Raw genomic sequence first — 19923 nt, forward strand, 5'->3', positions numbered from 1 at the left:
TAACAGGGCTTTAACAAATCTACATTTGTGTATATAAAACTTGCTGCAATCAGCATATAATTGCACAAATATTCTATTTCATTGTTAGGCTAATTTAGTCTTCAACTGTAAGCAAATATGCTGTTTTATTGTCAACAGAGGGCGCTGTTGCAGAGCTCAGAAGACTTCTACTCTTATTACTGGGCTGTGCAGTACAGGTAAATAACCACTGTCAACACTTTTAATATCTTTAATGGAGAGTTTCAACACTGTTAAATGAATTGGAGTGTAATGCTGGAAAACATATGGATGCTTACAGTGTGTGATTGATTTTCTTTCTCTTCGTATGACCCTTTGTCACCAGTGTGAAAGGAAAGAAACGTTCATTCAGCAGATTCAGTGCTTGGACATTGATACACAAGCAGAGATCGCGTTGTGCATACAAGAGGTCAGTGCATTTCTTTCTAAAGTTAACTTGAATGTATCTTGTATGTTTTGGTGTGTAAATGAAAGGTTGACATTTTTATGGAATTGAGGGCGTCACAATGGCGCAGTGAATATTATGATCGCCACACAGCAAGAATGTTGCTGGATCAAGCCTCAGCTGGATCAGTTGGCATTTCTGTGCGGAGTTTGCATGTTCTCCCTGTGTTGGCGTGGGTTTCCACCAGGTGCTCTAATTTCCCCCACAAGTCCAAGGACATGTCATATAGGTGAATTGGGTAAGCTAAATTGTCCGTAGTGTATGTGTGTGTGTGAGTGTGTATGGATGTTTTCCAGAGATGGGTTGCAGCTGCAGGGGTTAAGCTGGATAAGTTGGCGGTTCATTCCGCTGTGGCAACCCCAGATTAATAAAGGGACTAAGCCAAAAAGAAAATGAATGAATGAATGTATGGAATTGCTCTACCTGCTTTTTAAAAATTATTTATACACAAAAAAATGTTGGGTTGTTTTAACTCAGCTTTGGGTTAAATATGGACAAACCTAACTTTAGGTTAAAACAACCTTGCATTTATTAGAGTGCATCCTGTATAAGTTGCTTACATTATGCATTTTTTTTTAATAATACAGCACATCTTTGTGACTTTTGAGTATTAAACAGATTCATGAATAAATCAATATCATACACCGATATCTTATTCTGGTCAGTTGGCATTTCTGTGTGGAGTTTGCATGTTCTCCCCGTGTTGGGGTGGGTTTCCTCCGGGTGCTCCGGTTTACCCCACTGTCCAAAGACATGCTCTACATGAATTGGATGAACTAAATTGCTAGTGTGTGTGTGTGTGTGTGTGTGTGTGTGTGTGTGTGTGTGTGTGTGTATGTGTATGTGTGTGTGTGTGTGTGAATGTGAGAGTTTATGGGTGTTTCCCAGTACTAGGTTGCAGTTGGAAGGGCATCCGATGCGTAAAATATATGTAAAATATATAAATATAAAACGGATTAGTTGCCGGTTCATTCCACTGTGGCGACCCCTGATAAATAAGGAACTAAGCTGAATGAAAATGAATGAATGAATGAATATTTATCAGCACTGTTGAAGACTGAGTTAGTGATTGTGAGCACTTGACAAAACAGTGTTTCTTATTTTGCGATGCCTCTTTTAATGCCTCTGATTGGCTGCTGTAAAACAGGTGTGGCTGGTTATAAAGTTAGAAATGTAAAAAAAAAATGATAAGGTAATAGCATATTTATTTATTTTGATTTAGCTTCAGTTTCCGTAATAAGTTTATTTTCATTTTACAGAAGTATTTTTGTATTTAAATTGCAAGCCCCATATATATGTCTAGCTGGGTTTCTATCAGACTGTGTTAATGCACATTTTAAATCATGAGAAACGAGTGATGAAATGGCAAATTTTGAATTAAGTTAGCAAATTTGCAGAAAAAGTTTTTTTAAACTTGAGGATGTTTTGGATTTGTGTAAAAATGGTTAATGCAGATAATAGGAAATGGAAACACACTGGGCTAAACTCTGACGTAACAAACATTATTCCCACATCAGTGTTTCCTTTAGGATTTTTTCCAGCTGTGGCGGCAGGCCTTTTTTACACAGATCTACCAACTATCTGTAGCGTTATTTCAATGATAAATGTCTTGAGCGCAGTATTAAGTCGAGATTGAATTTATGTAATAGCCTACGAGCTTGCAAATCTCTTTGCTTGCGCACCGATGTCTTACGCATCACGCACCTGTCAGTCAGCCAGTCAGTCAGTCAGTCAGCACGTAACCTTAAAGGGTTAAACAAATGACGCACAGCACTAATATGGTTACAGAGAAGTTCGCACTGTTATAATTTACTTACCTTTTAATAAGTCTTGGTGCGATTATCACCCGCTATTAAAAAAAAAAACACGAATAAATGTTTTGAATAGAAAGCTGTAATGTGGCCGTAGCATGATCAATTTTGGCGTGGCGCCCTGCCATGGAAGAATGAATGTAGCGGACACCATGCACATGACCAATCCGCGGTTTATTTTATGCTTACCTTTTTTACTGTTGGTTACTAGGTTACCAATACTACGGTGAGCCACTCTGACAATTTGATGGAAACACATCTGACTTTCATTTTGTATTTATTAATGTATTTTATTGCGAAATTTGAAAAGATTTGCTTCACGTTAAGGCTAATGTATACTTCTGCGTCTAGTGATAGGTGTGACCCACAGCGCATGCCTTGTGTGCGTAACTGTGCATTTATACTTCTGCGTGCTGTTTGTGTTGCACTGCAATAACACTTTTGATGCACTAGCTCACAGTAGTTTGTTCCTTTGTGTTGAGTTTCTTCGTGGCTGTTTGTTTTTTATGATTAGCGATGGCATCAACCACTGCGAGGGCTATGTTAACGCGCATAGGCACGCTTGATGCAGAAGTATAAATCAGCCTTTAGAGTGGTAACTCGATTATAGAGAACAGCTTCTTGTCTTTTGTAATTTTACAGATCATTTTCATGCTTAAACTCAGCCATGCACACACTCAAAAAATTAGGTTTGCTGTTTGTTCAAACTACTTATTTAAAATGAGCTGAAACAACACATTTTTTAGTTTTTTTGGCGACAACTTAATTGTTTTACATTTACAATCAACTTAAATCTGTAAAAACTTATAAGCTAACTTAATTCCTTGATGTCGTTCCAACACAAATCGATTGTGTGGAACTCAACATTTAACGTAACCATTTACCATTGTAACGTAAGGTCATTCATTTTCCTTCAGCTTAGTCCCTTTATTCATCAGGGGTTTTATTCATCATATGTTTTACACAGCAGATGCCCTTCCAGTTGCAACCGAGTACTGGGAAACACCCATACACTCTCATTCACACATACTCATACACTACGGAAAATTTAGTCCCTGGAGGAAACCCACGTAAACACGGGGAGAACATGCAGAATCCACACAGAAATGCCAACTGATCCAGCTGAGGCTTAATCTAGCAACATTCTTGTTGTGAGGCGATCATAATACTCACTGCGATATTGTGACGCCCTCTACTCCATACAAATGTCAACATTTTCATTAAAAAACCAAAACATAAAATACAAACCCAGCTGGGGCTCTGACCAGCGACCTTCTTGCTGTGTAGTGATAGTGTTAACCACTGAGACACTGTCGCCTTTAATGTAAGTTGAAAGTGTAAAAAGCAAAAATATGACCACTTTAAATGACTTTTACCATCAAATTTAAACACATCTAAATCACATTATGGATTTCTTTTCTTTTGTTGCAAACCTTGAAAAGATTCACTTCACATTAAGATGAAAACTCGGCTAGTGTACGCTTGTGATCTATCAAATCAGTTTCATTGTCACATCATCAGCAGCACGTGTGCTATGATGAGTGAAAAGCTTAGGTGCTTGCTCCAGACCAGGGGTCACCAACATGGTGCCCGCGGGCACCAGGTAGCCCGAGAGGATCACATGTGTTGCCCGCAGGTCTGTTCTAAAAATAGCATTGCATTGGTGTAAATTTGAGTAATATAAAGAAACTTTTTAAAATATTTCATATCAAATCAAAGCTAGCTGGTCTCCACAGCAATGGTTGCGGGTGCAGTAAAGAGGAGAAGATGGTATGAAAACATGGCAAAAAAACATAGTTTTTACAGTGAATAGGAAGAGAAGTTCTATATACAATATTGAGAGACATTTCAGAATGTGTCTCACAAGCTAATCTTACCATGCTAACCCACACCAGGCAGCGCACTACAAGTGGAAAAAGTCTGAAAGGTTTGTGAAAACAGCAGTGTTTTTTCACAAGGTGAAAACCTCACAAACAGCAACCGAAACCTCATTTAGAGCTACACATTTTTTATAAAAAAAACAAGGCATTTTTAGACAGGAAAGCAAACCTGTGCTTAAAGACGAGAATGGATGTAATCTCCACTCTCTCCGATGTCCAACTCGGGGTAACTACAATGGTTAGAAGAGTGTCGGCTATGTTAAAAATGCAGTAGATTTGGTGATAATTTCAGTAAAATCTGAATGTTGATTTATGTTACACAATTGATAATCTGTACAAACATGGAACAAGGTAGTGCATGATTTGTTAAAAATCGCTAGTGGCTAATGAAAACCTTGTAGAAGTGATCATTTAAACATGTAAATACTTGCAGAGATATATAAAAATAAAGTGTTGCACATTGATGCATTAAACACAGGGTATTTTCTACCCTGTTAAATCATTGTTGATAACTTTTGTGAGAATCATTAACATGATCAGTGTCTTCACATAGATGAATATTATTAATTATTACCAATAACAAAGTATAATTAAAAGTAAATTGAGCAAATTTGTTATTTGAGAAGTGTTAATCAAACTGGTAGCCCTCCACATTAATCCGTACCCAAGAAGTAGCTCTCAGTTTCATAAAAGTTGGTGACCCCTGCTCCAGACAGTACAAAATGCAAAATACAGAGAGTGCAAATACAACGGCATACTCCCAAAAAAAAAAACAGGACAATGTCAAATTGACAGCGATATGTACAATGAATAGGTGTCCACATAGTTGTAGGCAGTATTGTTTCAAGTATGGATTGATTAAGTGCAGTGCATGCTACATATTGATGGTGTGCAGTGAGGGGTATGGAGGAGTCTGTGTGGGGTGCGTTAACTGTTCATCAGCCTGATAGTCTGAGGGAAGAAGCTTTCCTTCAGCCAGCTAGTACGTGACCGGATGCTGCGGAACTGTCTGCCTGAGATCATGCATCATCCATCGTGCAGTTTTTACCACTAAAGTCTGTTTGAGTTTGAAAACAGGAATGCTGGGTTTTTCAGGTAATAATCCTGTAGATGTGGCCTTCTGTTTTATTTATAAACGTAGACTGTTTAAAATAACCCCATCTTCCAGTTTCCCAAGATATTGGTGGTGCTCTTCAAATCTATGAAAAACTATTAAGAACAAAGCCCTTAGGCTATATAAACATTTAGAGGTATATTTTGTTGATTTATCCTCGTGTCATTTTCTTTCATTTTCACACCCACTGAGACAGAGAGAGAGAGATTGAAAATAGCATACGTTTTAATTGGTTGCGATAAAAAATCAGACGTAGTGCCAAATACACTGATTTTTTAATTTTTATAAAGTTCAAACATTGGTTTTGTGTTGTCTAAAGATTCGTATAAACACATTTTTATTTCATGCTAAAATGTACTTTTATCTTACATTTTAAAAGAAGAAATGTCATCATTAGTTTCCATAGCTGTACATATAAATTATAGTTATTTTCCCTCCCGTGTAATTTTATATTCTCTTTTAACTATTCCCCAAGTGATTTTTAACAAAATATGTTAATTTTCACAGTATTTCCTATAATTTTTTCAATCTCAAAGTTTTATTTCATTTAGTTTGGCTGAAATAATATTAAAAAGATATATTTTAAGGTCAATTTTAGGGCTTCACAATATATTGTTTTTCATAAGTTTAACAAAGATTACTTGTATTTAATTATTTACACAATTTTACATGATTATTGAATTTCTCTCCATGAATATTGTTTGATTCCACAGAAAACCATGAAGCATTGTTTATTTCACTTGTATTTTTATATATTGTATTCATCATTTGTTATTTATGAATTCTTCCCAAATAGAGTTCTATATCATCTCATCAAAATATATTAATATTGCAATATAGCGCAAATAAATAAAACATTGCAATGTCAGTTTTTCCAATATCGTGCAGCCTTAGTTAATATTATCAGCCTCTTAGGAAATAATTTTTTTAATCGGCTAAATGACAAACCAATCTTTTCTAATGACATGCCTAAATAAACATAGTTGACCTAATTAATCCTTTAAGTTGCACTTTAAGCTGAATAGTGTACTAGTATCATGCAAAATAACTAGTAAAATAGTATGTACTGTCATCTGGACAAAGACAAAAGAAATTAGGTATTAGAAATTAGTCATTAAAAATGTTATGTTTAAAAATGATTTTCTTGTCTCTGTTAAACAGCACATAAAACTAATTTAAAAAGAGTACATTTTTTACAGGAGGGCTAATATTTTGACTGGGTCCCAACACAAATCGATTAAGTTAACATAATCATTTTCACTCATTCATTTACCTTCAGCTTAGTCCCTTATTTATCAGGGGTTTCCACAGCAGAATGAACCGCCAACTATTCCAGCATGTTTCACGCAGCGGATGCCCTTCCAGCCACAACACAGCCCTGAAAAAGACCCATAGACTCTTATTCACACATACTCATACATTAATCAATTTTGTTTATCCAATTCACTTATACCACATGTCTTTTGACTGTAGTGGAAACCGGAGCACCTGGAGGAAACCCACACAACATGTGGAGAACATGCTAACTCCACACAGAGATGTCAACTGGTTCACTTGGGACTCGAATCAGTGACCTTCTTGCTGGAAAGCACAGGTGTCAAATGCAGCTCCTGGAGAGCTGCAGCTCTGCACAGTTTAGCTTTAACCCTAATTAAACACACCTGTTCAAACTAATTGAGTCCTTCAGGCTTGTTTGAAACCTACAGGTAGGTGTGTTGAAGCAGGGTTGGAACTAAAGTGTGCTGAGCAGCAGCCACCATGCCACCCGTAATCGTTTTTACAAATTTAAGTGGATTGAACATAAAACAATTAGGTTTCCCCCCCCCAAAAAAACCTTAAGAATTGAAGTTGCTTTAACTCATTTTACATAAGTAGTTTAAACAAGCAGCAGAATAATTTTTTTCAGTGTGTATATGCCTAAATCATACCTTTTGATCATTAGGTGACCCAGGACCGAAGTGCAGTCCTTCCTCTGGAGTTTGGAGATCTGTGTGGACTGAACGGAGCCGAGCTGCAGATTCTTTTCTGCTCAATGGCCAAACAGATCCAGAACCTGCTAGCCCAAAGAGACACACAGCTGGAGGTCAGAGAACAACTGATCTTCACAATCTGGCATTTTCATATGCAAGTAGGTGAGATCTGATTTTTGCTTTTGAATGTCGTGTCTGATATTTAGAGGATAGCAGAGCTTTGTCAGGAACAGGAGTCATCTGTAAATCATATAAACACATCGAGCGGGTTTGGAGATGGATCTCCTGAAGGACTGGCCTTTCAGCTGGCGGAGAGCAAAGCTAAACTACGGCGACTCAAGCAGGAGCTGTGAGTTTATTTTTATAATGGTTTATGTCAGTGTTTCTCAACCACGTTCCTGGAGAACCATTTTCCATGTCTCCTTAATCAAACACACCTGATTCCGATCATTAGCACAGACTGAAAGACTTGTGTGATAGATGAAAGAGACATTTAAAACAAGCAGTGTTGGTTGTCCTACAGGAACATGGTTGAAAAACACTGTTTTTTTATGAAGATATGTGTCAGTATTTTATTTTTATTTTTTTCAGCCAGGATGCAGTAAATGGATCAAAAGAGACATAAAAGCAAAGATTTCTATAATCTACAAAATCTAAATCAACTATTTAATCAAAATATTTAATTAAAATATATTTTTTAAATAAATGCCGTTTTTCTGAGCCTTTTTAATTCGTTCAAGTATCTTGCATAAAGTTGCAACACAATTTTAAATTTATTAATTTGTTTTTTATTTATTGAGCAACCAATCAGCATATTTGAATAATGTCTGTTGGACCACGTGGAGCTGAAGACTGGAGTGTTGCTGAAATTCAGCATTACATTAGAGGAAATAATTTTATTAAAATTAAATTAATTAAATCATATATATACACAGTTGAAGTCAGAATTATTAACCCTCTTGTGGTTTTTCCTTTTTTTTTTTAATATTTCCCAAATGGTGATTAACAGAGCAAGGAATTTTTCACAGTATTTCCTATCATAACTAACAAAATACGATGTACTGTCATCATGGCAAAGAGAAATCAGTCATTAAAAAAGTGGTTTTTAAAGGGCACCTATGATGAAAATAATCTTTTGTTAGCTGTTTGGACAGAACTGTGTGCAGGTATAGTGTAGGGTTGGGCGATGTCGAAAAATTTGGCATCGTACGATGTCTAATAATAATAATAATGCATTTTATTTAAAGGTGCCTTTCATTACACTCAAGGTCACCGCACAGGGCAGCTAGAACAATCAGCTCAAATAAAAACACAATAAAAGTCAATAGAATACAATACAAACTTTAAAAAGTGCAGTTGGGTTAAAGAGAATAAGCTGTTCTAAACAGATGCGTTTTGAGTTTGGATTTAAATTGTAAAAGAGAGTCTAAATTACGGAGATCAGGAGGAAGTGTATTCCAAAGCTGAGGAGCAGAGTGGCTGAAGGATCTGCTCCCCATGGTGACAAGGCGGACAGAGGGAACAGTGAGGTGAATGGAAGAAGAAGACCTGAGTGTTCGAGAAGGTGTGGCGATATGAACGAGATTAGCAAGGTATGGAGGAGCGAGATTGTGGATGGCTTTAAAAGTAAGAAGAAGTATTTTATAATTGATTCTGAAAAAGATGGCAAGCCAGTGAAGCTGTTGTAGAATGGGTGTGATGTGACAGATAGAGGGAGTTTTTGTGATAATACGGGCTGCAGCGTTTTGTACCAGTTGTGATTTGTGAAGAGTTTTTTTTAAGGAGGCCAAGCAGAAAGGAATTACAGTAGTTCAAACGGTATGCGACTAAACTATGAACAAGAATGGCAGCTGAATGAGGTGTGAGGGAAGGACGTAAACGATTTATATTTCGAAGGTGGAAATAAACGGACCGGGTGACATTATTAACATGTGCAGTGAATGAAAGGGTGCAGTTTAAGATGACCCCCAGACTCTTAACCTGAAGGGAGTGGGTAATGACAGAATCATCAGTGGGAATAGAATAGTTAAGTGATTTGTTTAAAGTGGATCGTGTACCTATAAGTAGAGGTTCGGTTTTATTGTCATTTAATTTCAGGAAGATTGTGGTGATTTACATCTTGTAAAAGGGGTAAAATTGGTGCTCTTTTAAACTATTACGTTTAGAAAGCTAAAAAACTTCTCTCCATTAAACAGAAATTGGGGAAAAATATATCGGGGGGGTGGGGTTGTGGGCAATAAATCTGACTTCAACTGTACATATTTTTTTTAACCTTTTTTGTTTTCAGTTATAATGTTTCACAATATTGCTCTTTTTTTAATAAATCATATGCAAGCGGGGTGAGCATAAATTACTTCAAAATGAACTAAAAACCCTCTGAACAGTATTTTCGTTCATTCATTTTCTTTTCGGCATAGTCCCTTTATTAATCTGGGGTTGCCACAGCGGAATGAACCGCCAACTTATCCAGCGTACGTTTTACAAAGCAGATGCCCTTCCAGCTGCAACCCATCACTGGGAAATAAATCTATGCTAGAGGTTAAGATCGAACTCATAACCTCGGCATTGCTAAACACTGTACTGTCTTATAAGTACCGTGCGCTGACCAATTGCTCCACTGAAGCTAATGTATAGTTTTATGTAAATAATGTATAAATAATGAATAAATAATGAATAATAAATAATATAAATAATTAATAAATCGTTACAAGTAATGTGTGCAATTTTAACAATGTTATAAAAATCCATATAGCAAGTGCATTTTTCTTCGCTCCAAATGAACAATGCTGAATCAGTCAATGAAATAAGCTATTGTCATTATTTTTTCAATTCGGTTTATCTAGCACAGGGGTTTTCAAAGTGTGAGGCGCGCCTCCCCTGGGGGGCGCCAGAGCATGTCAGGGGAGGCGCGGGAAAAATATATAATAAAAATATAATTATTAAGTTTAATTATTATATGTATTTTTTATTATATTTAAACGTTTTAATTAAACAAAGCTAAAAAAAATAATACGTCAAAAATAAGAAAACCTTTTTTACCCAGAAGGCCATAGCTGTGAATTCTCTTCTGTTTGGCAAGTCTGTCGCGCGCGTTCTGATCAGCTGTGTTGTCGCGCGCACGCTCAAGAGCGGTGTTGTCGCGCGCCTACTGAAGGGCGGGACGGAGGGTGTGTCGCGTCGCGGGGGCACTTTTGATCATTTTGGAAGGGAACTTTCTATCCAGGATTAAAAAGGGCATGTGCACTGCACAGGTTGAGCCCTATGTGGGCACGTGCCTGCAATGGATCGGTTTCTGAGACCCCCGATTCAAAGCCTTCAAGTTCAGGGCTTAAACCCAAAAGACGACGATATGACGATCAGTATTTGAGTTTAGGATTTATGTGGACAGGACCAGCTGATGAACCACGACCTTTATATGTGGTTTGTCAAGATATTTTGGCTAATGACAGCATGAGACCCGCTAAACTTCGACTGTTTTGACTGGGATGAACAGTTCTTGGATCTGTTCTATTCATATTTAACCATCATCCTAGTTTTAAAAACGTTATATTAAAATACTTGTTATTACTCTGTAAATAATTGCACTTTCATGCAAATGATGATAAAAGTGAGTTAACAGTCTGACATCTGTCTGTGTCTTTATATATACTGTATATGTGTATGTATGTGTATATATATATATATATATATATATATATATATATATATATATATATATATATATATATGTGTGTATGTATGGATGTGTGTGTGTGTGTGCGTGTTTGGGAGGAGGGGGGTGCCAATGGATAAGTTGTGTCAAAAGGGAGGCCCACTGTCTTAGACTTTGAAAACCCCTGATCTAGCGGCACTGAAATCACACGCCAACATCAAACTGTATTACAGGGAGGACAAAGGTGATCAGCTACTGGATTACAAGCAAGAAATGCAAACTATGGAGGAAGAAATAAAGAAACTGCAGAAAGAAGTGAGCTTGCTGTACTGATAATAAACACTTGATTATGTTTATAAATAAATACTCATCTTCCTGATTGTTTCGCGTTTGTCTCAGAGTCGAGCGCTGCAGGTGGAGGTGCGTGCGAGTCGTGGACTGAAGGATGAACTGGACTGTTTGCGTGAACGTGCGGCCCGAGTGGAGCAACTACAGACGGAGCTGAAGAACTGCACACATCGCCTGCGCAGCATGGAGCTTTATCGCACACAGCTGAAGGTACAGAAGAGCAATGCCATGCTAATGTCAACCTTGCCATGAAAAAAATTATGTTTTCGCCAAATTAATGAATCATTTTCTAAGTTTTTTGTGTAGCCTTGTTTTTGACAGTACTGTAAAAATACTCAAAAATGTCTCTGTCAATGTTTTCGAACATTTATATTTGATTTACCAAAGTCACAAAAGTGGCAATTTCACATCTGCCACATCCATAACGAAGCTTTTTACTAATAAATGCAAATAAAATAAATTCAATCATTTTTGTCATATATTGAGCCAACTCTTATCCTTTGATTAGCATTGTTTCTTTTGGGGCATGCAATTTAATTCACAGAATTTCTACTTAGTACTGTAAACTTGCATATTTTTTTGGTCAAATCCATATTTTATGGTAATAATAATGGTAATGACGGTAAGTCTGGTTGAATATGTTTGGGGTGAATACATTGTGCTGTGAATTCCTGTAATGTTGATGCTCTCTGTGCCGACAGGAGCAGCAGCAGTACTGCGCCTCGCTGCAGGAGAACAAGGCTCTGCTGGAGGAGCAGCTGGCGGACGCTCGCCTGCGCTGCACTGCTTTGCGGGATCTGGAGAAGGAGAATCTTCTACTCAGACAGAAGCTCGTGGATATGGAGGCTGTACGAATGTCTTTATAACCTTATAAAGTTTTATCTGCATGTTACCGTTTGGGACTGTGGAGTTAATGTGGAATTAATCAGTTTTGGTTCAATTATGCTGGATTGTAAATTGTATAATACGTCAAAAATAAGAACCAATTCTAACTATGAACTAGTGGCTTATTACCTGTCTATTATTACAATATTGGCTGTTTATTAGTCATTTTGGTCACATTTTTTAAATGTAAAATACAATTTAGGCTATTAACAAACCATTACTTAAGATTTTAGTTCAATGAAACTGCTTATTAATAGTTAGTAAGACAGTAGTTAGATATTTTGTAGACTTAAAGATGTAAAATAACATCATATATAAGTGCTAGTAAACAGTTAATATTTTAATAATAGACAGGCAATAAGCCAGTAGTAAATGGTGTGAATTGTTACTAAGACTAAAGTGTTACCGTAATTAATGAGTACATATTCTGCATGATCTTATTCTGCATTGTAAAAAAAATTACAAAAAGTCAAGACAACAAATATTATTTATTTTGCTTTAACTTATTTTAATAATTTAATCAGGTTTTAACTAATCCTAAGGTGTGCAATGTTTATCTTAATATCTTTAGTCAGTTTGATTGATGTGTGTTGAGATGACTAGAAAAGTTAATTTAATTCAACAAAAAAGGCAGCATGTGTATTTTTGCAGTGTATCCTACCCAATACCTAAAGTCAAATATTTTTATGTTGCTTTACCTTATTTTAATAAACTTAAATAGGTTTAAACTAATTTTTTTAAGTTTTTCAAAGTGTAATTTAATATATATATATAAATATTTATAATATATATTATTTATAATATATATATATATATATATATATATATATATATATATATATATATATATATATATATATATATTTATTAATTAAATTTGTATCAGTTTGATTTGATGTGGGCAGTACGGTGGCGCAGTGGGTAGCATAATCTCCTCACATCAAGAACGTCCCTGCTTCGAGCCCCGGCTGGGTCAGTTAGCATTCCTTTGTGGAGTTTGCATGCTCTTCTCGTGATCTTGTGGGTTTCCTCTGGGTGCTCTCGTTTTCCCCACAAGTCTAAAAACGTGGTGAATTGGGTAAGCTAAATTGGCCGTAGTATATGTGTGTGAATGTGTGTTTTTCCCAGTATTGGGTTGCAGGTGGATGGGCATCCACCTGCAATGAATGAATGATTTGATGTAAGCTGAGATTTTTAGTTCATTTGATTCAACTAAAAAAATGTTTCCAGAGTATCCTACCCATTACTTAAACCTAGCTTCTACCTTAACAACTATTAATAAGCAGCAAATTAGTAGTTTGTTGAGTTAAAAGTCATAGTTAGTGGTTTGTTAATAGCAAGAATTGTACTTTAAAATTGTAACCGAAAGTTCGAAAGTCAGTATTATTAGCCCCCCTGTAATTTTTTTCAGTAACGCTTTATAATAACTACACACTGTAAATCATTTATTAAGCATAAGCAAATAGTGAATTCAATATGTTAAGCATTAACTCTACCTTAATAGATGTTAGTAAGCAGGTTATAAATACAGCTGCAAATGCTGTATTCTTGACTTATAAACACATTTATAATGTGCTTAATGATTGTGTTTTCATGCTTTTGTAAGGACTAATTTTTTCATTACTTAACTAAGTATTGCATTATTTACGAACCAGTTATTTAATATAGTTGGTGCTATTTTAAGATCATTCAAAGTGCATAAGTAAATGATTAATGAACTATTCAAATTAACATTCATATATCTTATTGTTTAGGCATAAACTAATAGTTCATTTGTATATTAATAAATGCTTTATTAACTTAACTTCATCCAGGTTTGTGACCTAATCTAAAGTGAGGACTATTTATGCTTTGTAAATTCCTTATAAATGACAATTAAAGGCTCAGTTATCTTCTAAACAGGAAAAAAAGAGAAAATAAATAGCTTTATTAATTTCTATTCAATTGATACGCAAATAAAAACTGTATTAAAGGAAAAATAAATCTTTGCAATCTAAAGTAAAACAAAATTACTGTACAGTTTAAACATCACTGAATAACATTGAAATGATGCATCATAATATATTGTTAACCTATTATATTGTTGTTGTTTTATCAATTTTTATTTAATTGTATTTATTTCTAATTGTATTGTAATACTCCTGTTATTCGGCAATGTTTAAAGTTCACAGTCATTTTAATTTTTAGATAAGATTGCAAACATTTATTGTTCATTTGATACTAAGCCTTACTGTAGTTGTCATTTATAAGAGATTTATAAAGCATAAATAGTCCACACTTTAGATTAGGTCTCAAAACTGCATGAAGTTGCCTTAATAAGCATTTATTAACATACATAGTAACTATTACTATATGTTTAACGACGGTGAGCGATGACACACACAACTGGGGTAAGATCCAATATGCAGGTTTAATCGTAGTCAGGCAAGCAGTGGTCAATGCAGGTGCTAACGGGTATGTACAGGCAGTCCAGAATCGTAGTCAGTAAACAGGCTATAGGTCGTAAGGCAGGCGGCTAAACAGGAGAACAAGGATAAACAAGGCTGGGTCGAAACACGGAAACAAGACAGGGAAAACGCGTTGTAATGTCACCTACTGATCAAAAAGACTCGGCAAACTGAAAGGGTGAATGTGTGGCTTATGTAGTGAATGCAGTCAGTCTCTGATAGTCCTCAGGTGTTGCGAGTGTAATCAGTCTAGATGAGTGAGCATGGGTGTCTGGGCGAAGTGCATGTCTGAATATGTAGTCCAGAAAAAGGCGGAAGTGTAGTCCATGGTTATTGTGTGGGAACCAGCGATCTCTGGAGAACGATCGCTGGCCATCGTGACAATATGCCTGAATAATAAAACATATAAATGTTAATTTGAATAGTTTATTAATTATTTCACAACTCATTCTGAATGATTCTAAAAGTCACCAACTACTCATAAATCAGCTGGTTTGTAAATAATGCAATACTGAATTTAGTAATGAACAATTAACTAGTAAAATACCACAATTATGGACATTATAAATGTGCTTATAAGTCAAGAAAACAGCATTTGCAGCTTAAGTTATAAACCGCTTATTAATGTCTATTAATGTAGAGTTAATGCTTAACAGATAATGTAGTTACTATTTGCAAATGCTTAATAAATCATTCACATGGGCTGCGTCCGAAGCCGCCTACTACTCAGAAGGTACTATATTTGAATTCAAACGTACTACTCGACCGTTAGAAAAGTACGTTCTATACAGTATGAATGTGAAAAGTATGAATGAAATTCGGATATACTACATCCGCCATTTTGACATAGTCACGTGACGTACCTGCGTAATTTGCGTCGCTTCACTCCCATTCATGAATTCGCTCGTGGGGCATCATGGGATAGGGCAGCATGCATGGGATGTGCACTCCAGAATCTCGCCGGAAGTAGTAAGTCATCCGGGCACTTCTCGCATACTGTTTTTCGAATTCTATGAATTCGGAAATACTACTCGGCTCACATACTGATTTTAGCGTACTATATAGTATGGAAGTATGCGGTTTCGGACGCAGCAAGTGTGTAGTTATTATTAAGTCTTACCTTTTTTTCTCCATTTTTTTTCCTCCATTGTGTTTTTTAACACATTTCTTAACCGTCATTCATTTTCTTTCCGCTGTGGCGACCCCAGAATAATAAAGGGACTAAGCCGAAAAGAATATGAATGAATGCCCTTCTGGCTGCAACCCATCACTGGGAACATCCATACACACACATTCACATACATATACTACGGACAATTTAGCTTACCCAATTCTCCTATAGCGCATGTCTTTGGACTTGTGAGGGAAACCGGAGCACCCAGAGGAAACCTACGCCAACACAGGGAGAACATGCAAACTCCACACAGAAATGCCAACTGACTCAGCTAAGGCTCAGTGACCTTCTTGCTGTGAAGCGATCATGCTATCCACTGCGCCACCGTGACGCCCTGTTGAACATCATTTGGGACTTACTTGAAAAAGAAAAAATTTCAGCAGTGCGAATAATTTTGACCAACTGTATGATTGTTTGTGTAGGAGCGGGATGTGGAGAGACAGCGGGTGGACGAGCTGCTGGAGATGAACATGAGTCTGCAGGTGGATCTGAAGCGCCAGGTTCATTCTGCAGGTGTCAATCAAAGTGTGACTCATCAACATTTCCTCCAATCAGAGCTAGAGTCTGACGAGGATGTTCAGGAAGTAAACATGCCCGAGATTGGTAGGTTTAATTATGCATGATTTGATATTATGGTGTTTGATATTATGACTCACATGGCATTGCTACACTGTTGAATTCGTAATTTAATGAGTAGATATCAATCACTTTTATGCAAATCAGCCCGTCAGGATTAGAAATAGACATTTATGAATACATTTACATTCCGCCCTATCGATAAATCATCCACCTTCATGTTGTTTCAGATCTCTGTGTTGTTCGTTCTTCTGTAATGCATGGAAGGAATAGATTGGCCTTGTCCTGGATGGCCTTTTCTGTATAGTGAAAATAAATAGGAAAAGATAGAAAATAAAACTTTAATGTTGCTGTTTTTGAAGCTTGTCAGTTTTCATTTGGATTCAGGGAAGTCTGAAAAGACTGCTTTGTTTCTCATTTGATCTGGTGATAATAGAAATTACAGTTTTGATTGAAACTGATCTTAAAAGGGATAGTTCATCGAAATCAAATGAAAAATCTGTCATTTATTTGAATAATCTTCAGAAAAACCTATTAAGATATGTTTGATTACACATGAGAGATTTCCTTTAATGAGTCCAGGTTACCAAAATATAAAAGATAACCTAAAAGTTACACAGGCACAGGGCTTAACATCAACTTTTTTGATTACCAGCCACTGTGGCTAGTAGATTTTCAATATTACTAGTCACTCGCCATTTTCACTAGTCACAATTTTGTTGTTGAGAATATATATTTTCTACGCATAAATTTGACTTTGGCATGCTAAAATTAGTTGATTTAGATCTTGTGTTATGTCCACATGCCTCCTCATTCAGTTCACTTTTTTGTGTTGTGTATGAGCTTGCTCGATGTGCATGAGCAAATGAATTGTAGTTTCATTGTGTCGCATTGCAAATAGTTTTTATTTCACATGACTTTTTTAAAAAGTCGCGCTAATCACATCACTTGTGTGCAGGAGTAATTATACTCTCATTCGGTAATCACTTGCTTGCGTGAATACAATTATATTTGTTGGTCATGCTGCTTTTCGATTCTAAGATCACATTGGCATAAATATCGGTCTATCTTTATTGTGGAGCCCTGCTTTAAGAAAACTACAATTTAAAAAATATTTTCAACCAGCCGAAACGGCTAGTGGAAGGTTTCATAGTGTCGCATTGCAAATAGTTATTTCATATGACTTTTCAGGGCTCAAAATTAAGGATTTACCAAATTTATCTCTGACCACACCAAAAAAGAAATAAATAATTATTTGTTAGCCACAAATTTTAAATAATGTGTCATAACAAACTATAGCTGTATACACACTCTTTTTATTCATCAAAACTTTTCTTAAAAAACAAATTGACATTTAAAAAAGAATTAATGTCATGCATCTAAAATATGCACAGTATTCTGTCCTGGCTAAAGGTTCTAGATCCAGATCCCCTAGTTTTTTTTTTGTGTGTGATTTTTTTTGATTTTGCAATTATATATATATATTTTATTATTATTTTATAATTTGCCATATTGGCCTACTATGTTAGGTGTGTGCAATCTGACACAATGAGAAGGACACAAATCATAAAAAATAAAGCTTCTTTATTTTGGTCTCTTGTCAAGGCAAGATCTAAAACAGATCTAAAAAGGTAGGGATTAAGTCAAAGGACGGCTGTATTATTTTTATGCACAAGTTTACTATTTCTCTCTCTCAGGTTTCGCTTTCGGAGCATCTGATATGTACCTCACTCAGAACATGTGTTAGGGCTTCCCCTTCCGTAATACACCTAAAACACGGATTCGGTTTTCTCTCGTTATATACAGGAAAAGAGTTAAACGAAATCACTTATCGATTTCATGAACACCATAAAACCAGCCATACGTGTAAAGCACAAATAATGTCTTTCAATTCGGTCAAGTCCAGCGGGGTTGCTCTGTTTTTTAGAGGTTGAGATTTGCTCAAACTTTTTTGCAGTCTGAAGCGCGTCAAATGCACAAAACGCCCAATTCACGCCACAGGATGTCTAATGCATCTTTGCACTGACTTCACATGTAAATCAATCGCGCTTCATCCACATCTGCTTACTGTACAGGCTGCAAAACACCCCCCCATGAAATGTAATGATTGTGAGGGCGCAGGTAAGACGTAATTTTTCGAGAAACACTCATATTTTTTATCACAACACGTGTGCTGCGTTTGCAAACATTTAATTGCAAACTGAAATAAATAACATTTTATTATATGGTTTGGAATTTGAAGTTTTATGAGATTATTTTTTATGATTATTTTATGTTCAATTAAGAATTTTGTAAGATTGCAGGCCAATTAAGAATCTGTTCAAAGAATAGTTAAAGTGAAAGCAAAGCTTTTAAGCTAATGAAAGCAGCAGGACTGTAAGTGCACGATCATCGTGCATGTCCAGTCTTGTTTAAAAAAAAAACGATTGCACCAGTTGCCTTGTTCTCCAGGCTCGGTTGCTTTTCGCAAGTAAACGGGAGCATGCACGCTTTTAAAACAGCAACAGAGTAATTATCCTCTCATTTGGTGTTCACCTGGTTTCTTTTGATTGCGCGAATACAATTATCTTTGGATTCCGGCTAGTGGGAGAGGCTGTCTAACCTGCCACAGCTGAAATCTACCCGCATTAGGTGGGTTGGCAGGTGTTAATGTCAAGCCCTGCACAGGCATACTGTAACAAACTCTGCCTTAAATTTTTAAGTTGAATCAAATAAACTTTACAAGTCATGACATGACATGGAGCAGAGTTGACCGCGACAATGGGGTTCGAGTCCGGCGAAGAAAGCAGGTAAGACAAAAACCAAAAAAGTTTTAAGGAAGTTTTAAGGAAGTGGGTGGACGGGTCAATCAGTGCTTTTGAAAACACTGTCGGTTGGGTTTAGGGAAGGAGGAAGGTGGGTCAGTCGATCGGTCAGTCGACAGCGGCCTCTGTTGGATTTTCAGAACAGCAGGCGTGAATAGCACGCGAATGGGAAATTTGAGATCTCAAAAAGCGTACACAGCGGCAACTGGTGGATTTGCGAAAACAAAAACTGCAAAAAAACGTAGCTCCTGGAACGTATTTGGCATTCTCCAAAAATGTAAATAGGGGAACAGAATGAGCTTTCAGAATGAGCTTGGATTGTTTTTTTAGAGTGTAAGTAGGTTTATGAAAAAATGCCCTTGGAAATCAATCCTGACCTTGAAGTGTGTTTGTGCGTCTCTCTTACTTTGGTTCAGATCTGAAGCCCCTGAGTGAGGAGGTAAATGAGGCTTCCTCGTTGAGGCTTCTGGGAGCTGAAAACGAGAACGCCGAGCTGAGACGGCGACTGGAGCTCCTGCAGGCTGAACAAGAGGTCAGCGGATGTTTGGCCAGATTTATCCTCAGGCTACCACCTGGCTGATGTTAATTCTCAGGTCTCCCATGTACTGTATGTCTCTCTCTCTCTCTCTCACACACACAGGCTCAGCAGGGCCCAGAGAAAACCCAAGAGCTCCAGAGACTCACAGAGCAGCTCTCACAAAAGCTTCAAAACACCCTCAAGGAGGTGAGCCACTTCTGACAGATTTAAGGAGCGTTTTTTCCTTCTTTTTTCTGTGTCTACTGTCATTTTGTCCCCGTT

At 36.6% G+C, this 19923-nt stretch overlaps 1 protein-coding gene across 1 annotated transcript in view; it reads left to right on the forward strand.

Annotated features, from left to right (window-relative positions):
- Positions 1-19923, forward strand: part of ccdc88b (coiled-coil domain containing 88B) — a 70075-nt gene that overhangs the window by 10110 nt on the left and 40042 nt on the right. Inside the window, exons 5-14 of the mRNA NM_001386506.1 lie at positions 139-197; positions 344-427; positions 7211-7351; positions 7445-7587; positions 11124-11205; positions 11290-11448; positions 11940-12086; positions 16167-16347; positions 19541-19656; positions 19765-19848. Coding sequence (NP_001373435.1) covers positions 139-197; positions 344-427; positions 7211-7351; positions 7445-7587; positions 11124-11205; positions 11290-11448; positions 11940-12086; positions 16167-16347; positions 19541-19656; positions 19765-19848 — 1196 coding nt within the window. The remainder of the gene's footprint in view (positions 1-138; positions 198-343; positions 428-7210; positions 7352-7444; positions 7588-11123; positions 11206-11289; positions 11449-11939; positions 12087-16166; positions 16348-19540; positions 19657-19764; positions 19849-19923) is intronic.

The sequence above is a fragment of the Danio rerio genome, chromosome 14 (genome assembly GCF_049306965.1).
Source record: "Danio rerio strain Tuebingen ecotype United States chromosome 14, GRCz12tu, whole genome shotgun sequence".
Taxonomy (NCBI): Eukaryota; Metazoa; Chordata; class Actinopteri; order Cypriniformes; family Danionidae; genus Danio; species Danio rerio.